The 4,521-nt window shown below is 33.6% G+C and overlaps 1 protein-coding gene across 1 annotated transcript; it reads left to right on the top strand.

The window, feature by feature from the left end:
* The first annotated feature begins 603 nt into the window (after nucleotides 1-603).
* LOC125827513 (uncharacterized) lies at nucleotides 604-2,450 on the top strand. The gene is made up of 6 exons (XM_049506808.1): nucleotides 604-759; nucleotides 841-1,044; nucleotides 1,304-1,408; nucleotides 1,605-1,709; nucleotides 1,792-2,052; nucleotides 2,403-2,450. The coding sequence occupies exons 1-6, from the start codon at nucleotides 604-606 to the stop codon at nucleotides 2,448-2,450; spliced, it is 879 nt and encodes a 292-aa protein (XP_049362765.1).
* The last annotated feature ends 2,071 nt before the right edge of the window (nucleotides 2,451-4,521 follow it).

The raw sequence follows: 4,521 nt of genomic DNA, 5'->3' as shown, positions 1-4,521 counted from the left end.
CAATTCAGTTTGAGGAGTCAATTCAAATGCAAGAGAGGAGTAAACTACCGATACACAAATCTGTAACCCAACTTTTATCAAGGAAAGAAGTTAGCAGTTCCCATATGACTGAAAGAACACAAGGTGAAGAATAAAATTAACTTGATATTGAGGAGCTACAAAATTACAAAAAAGCTAAGAAAAAGTCACTTGTACCAGCGATGTGTCTTAATCATTTTCTAGAAAAAAAATGGGATACATGTGGGTGAAGAAGAACCTTATATTCAGCCAGCAGATGATGTTAGATCTATGCTATCTCCATGTATTAATGAAAACAATATCGAAGTAGCTGATGGTGTTGCGCCAGAAGAAGTTGATGAGTGTGTTCAAGATAAAGATATGGACATAAATTGTTCAAAAGATGGTATGTTTTAAATCTTCTTTTGGTAGTTATATAAGCTTACTTGCATTGTAAATTCTATAGTTGTATAGTATGTTTTATCTTATTTATTTAATTTTACATTAAATCAGGAACTTTGGAGAAGAAAAAGGTTCGAGGACAGACAACATGTAATACTATTCATGCAAGAAATTTTGAAGAAAGAAAGGAGGTGACATTTGATCATGGACAAGCTGTCGGGCCAACTGGAAAAAAGAGTGTCTGATTTGAGCAATTTTCTAGGAACAATTGCTAGGAACTCTAGATTCATCACCTTGTTGTATACTGGTTGTCCTGCTGTGCCAAAAGATACTAAACTACGCATGTGGGAATATGTCAATGTAAGAATACTCAACCTTTTATGTATCTACTTTTTCATGTCTATTTTACTAGTAAAGATAACATATATGTTATTTGTGTAGAACAAGTTTATAATTCCAGCAGAAGGAGAAAAATGGGTGATGGATGGTCTTCGTGATGCTTGGAGGCGACATAAGAGATATGTTAAGGAGAATAATTTTGATAAGTATAAAACACTAGAAGATCGGCTAAAAAATTGTCCTAGTTGGATACCAGAAGTTCAATTTCGCCAGTTGATAGAGTATCAGGAGCTTCCAACGGTTAAAGTGAGATACAAATAATGCATTTAATTCTTTAGTCCATATATATATTAATTACTTATTCTTATATTACAGGCCATGTGTTCTTTAAATTCTTAAAACAGAAAGAAACAAAAATGGAGGCGTCGAATGGGGCCTGTTAATTTTGGAAGAGTATGCATGGCACTGGTATCATTTTAGACACTTTGTAGATAAATATTTTTTTATCTTTTATATTTTGTTAGATTAGATATTAGTTGCTTATATTTTTTTACATTTTTTGTAGCGTGCAACCAAAGAGAATAATGAGGAACCATCAAAGGCTGAAATGTTTATTGCAACTCGTACAAAGAATGAAAAACAAGTTGATCCTGAAACTGAAGTTGTAATAGTAAGTAATTCTTTTGACCGTTAATTGCTTTTCAAAGCCCTTGACTTTTCAACTAAGTAATCATTAATGTACAGTAACTTCAATGTGTTGTTTCTTGTCGGCTGATGACAAGATTCATGAACTTAATTTAAGGCAGTGTTTGACTTTTAGCTCTCATCTTGCTTTATCAAGACAATTCCTAATGTATTATTTATAGGCTGAACTTCAAAATCGTCAAAACTTGGGGGAAACAACAGATGACTCATTTAAGGCAGTGTCTGGAAATGAGCAACCTGGTCGAGTTCGATGCTATGGTAGATCTGTGACAAGAACTTCTTAAAAAAAAAGATGAGGAAATCATCAAAATCAAACAAAAACATGCTGATGAAATCAATTCATTTAAGGAAGAAGTTAAAGAATTGAAAGAAGAAGTTGTTGAACTGAGAAAGTTGCAAGGATTGAAGGAAGAAGTGCAAGAATTGCAACAACTGCGACATCTCATGAAATTGTTAGTAAAAAATAATCCTGGACTAAACCTTGAGGATGCAAAAGGGTTTATCGGATCTAACCAACCATCTCCGGTTGATTCTAGTAGTGTACGGGCTACAAGAGTCCAAAATATTCCACGTTCCTCTGGATCAACTCATGGCCCGACTCTTGGAAAGGTATTATCGGTTTGATTATATTTAGGTACTAAATACTAAGATATGTACAATATTTTTCATTTATGCAATGTTCTTATTTTCTACATTATGTTTCTTCAAGTTTGTTCTATATTTCTGCATTCTATAATCAATACCACATTTTTCTACATTTTTGTGCTACATTTTAGCATTATTTTCATGTGTTTCTGCAAATCTATGATTTACTGCCTCCCACATCATAACGAGATTGTAGATTAATATTATATTTTTGCATTATTGCAGTTTCACATATTATTGAATCATAGTTTTACATTTTCTAAGTATACTTACTTTCTATCTAATCAAGTTTCAATTTCACTTTGAACCTGTAGGAAACTTATGGCGATGCAATTGGAAATGGTGGCCGAAAGTTGAGTTGATTCGGTTGACCAATTTTATCCATTTATGATTTAATATTATTCATGATACTACATGAAAAGTTTGGATGTTTTAAATTTTTTTAAATGTACTATAGCACCCTTTGAAATAGTTTGCATTACTAATTGTTGATGTTGAATATTAGAATATTTCAAAGGTTTTTATATTGAGAAGATATTTTTGGTTCTCTATTATTTAATGTGATGCTTTATATTTCTTATTTAAAAAGTGGTTTCAAGATACATATTATAATAATATATTTTTTTTAAAATACTGTTATTATATTTTAATTTTTAATTAGAAAGTCGTGGCTTAACTTGTATAAATGTGGCCACATAAATATAGGCATAACTACCTTCATCAACATTTTTATAGTGTGGCTGAATGTTGAAAAACAAGAAACGAGTTTAAAGTGTTGCCTATAAAGAATGAAATGTGACACTTCAAAAGTGTTGCTTTAAAACACAAAAGTGTGCCTGTAGATGGTAAACATAAGCGTTGTCATAGTTTAGGCCATATTTTTCAACTGTGCTTGGAGAGATTAACTTCTCTTTGAAACACTTAAAGGTTAGTATCTAAAAACGTACTATTTTATTATAAAAATAATAATAATGGTTAGGAACTTGTAAAATTAATAGAGAGTTAAGTATTTATTGCCATCAGAAATTAGGGTAGGCAGATAGTTCAACATGGTTAGTCGAGTCCGCCGAATGACTTGGCGACTCGCCCTTCTTCTATCTCATCACTGTTGAGTGCTTTCCTACAACATCTTCACGTTGTGGAGCATTGCGCGGTATAGTACTACTTCGCAGAACTATTCGGTGAAGCGCCGACTGCTCCTTTAATCACCTTTTTTATCCTCTTTCTTTAGAGCTTTGCATACTGGAACAAAGGGCGGAGTCTGTTCTTTTCAGCCTTTTTGTTCCTTTTTGCGACTTAGTGTCCATGCTTCCCCTAAAACTTCAAATACCTTAAACTTAAGAGTTTTCATCAGATATTAAGACAAAATAAGCATTCAAGGACACTATTTCTATCAAAATAAAGCCATCAATGAGTCGAATTTGTGGACTCATCAACACCCCCAACTTAAACTTTTGCTTGTCCTCAAAAAGGGTGTCTCAAACAGTGCTACACAAGACTCAATAATGAGTGCACACAACAAGACTCAATTTACTTATTCAAGGATCAAATGTGTACTCAAAGATTCAAGTTGTGACACACCATTACTAATGACTCTCATGCTCACAATACTTGCTACCTGTGCAAGTTCAAGCTCAACAAAAAGTATCTAAATGCCCTCACATGAAGAATGATTCCATATTCACACACAAAGGTTAATCAATTCAAGATCAGGAATCAGATGCAACGCTCACACTCAAAAAAGAGGAACACAATCCATGTTTTCACCCATAGGTTTGCCCTTATTTTTTAATCGACTTTCGATATGGCTTACTCAAGATCATAAAGCACTTTCTAAGACTTGTAATGGGGCTGAGTGCGAAGTTATGGTCATTTAGGCTCAATGACTTTTTCTTCATATGTTGTGGCATTCTCATGACATTCCCTTCTTTTCCTTTATCAATTCTTTTTCTAGTGCTTCTAAGTCACCTTTTCTTATTCTCCTCCATGAATTGCTTGAAACTCGATTCCATTCGTACTTTATTCCACATTTCTTTTTTTCTTCTTTTTTTTGAATTTAATTGAATTGAATTGAAGAGGTTCCATTTTTATGCAATACCATGTGTTAAGGGGGACTTTTTTGGCACTTCTTGACTTCTCCTTTTCCCTTTCACCACACCGCCAACTTAGGCTTTTGGCTTAAGTTGGCTATTCGCTAAACCATAACTCAAGAGGATTGTAGGTAGTGGTTCAAGTAAGGTCTAGTGTTCATCAAGGTTCTTCCAAAGAAAGAGAAGGCTCAAAGGGTGTTGAAAAGTGTTTCACACTCTCACGGGTAGGCTACAAAAGAGGTATATCTCAAATTTGGCTCACACTCTTTAAAGTTGCCTAAGATAATCTCAAGAGGACACATTTCTAAATCAATCAGACTAACAGTGCAAATTCTAGGTTTAT

The sequence above is a fragment of the Solanum verrucosum genome, unplaced genomic scaffold, assembly GCF_900185275.1.
Source record: "Solanum verrucosum unplaced genomic scaffold, falcon-dt-bn FXZP01000166.1, whole genome shotgun sequence".
Lineage (NCBI taxonomy): Eukaryota > Viridiplantae > Streptophyta > Magnoliopsida > Solanales > Solanaceae > Solanum > Solanum verrucosum.
Note: the sequence above shows the minus strand (reverse complement) of the source record. Positions and strands in the feature narration are given on the sequence as shown.

Coding starts and splice junctions, on each gene's coding strand:
- LOC125827513 (XM_049506808.1), top strand. CDS start 604: ATGGACAAGCTGTCGGGCCAACTGGAAAAAAGAGTGTCTGATTTGAGC. Junction 1,710..1,791: donor TTCGATGCTATGGTAGATCT/GTGACAAGAACT, acceptor AATTCATTTAAG/GAAGAAGTTAAAGAATTGAA. Junction 2,053..2,402: donor ATGGCCCGACTCTTGGAAAG/GTATTATCGGTT, acceptor TTGAACCTGTAG/GAAACTTATGGCGATGCAAT.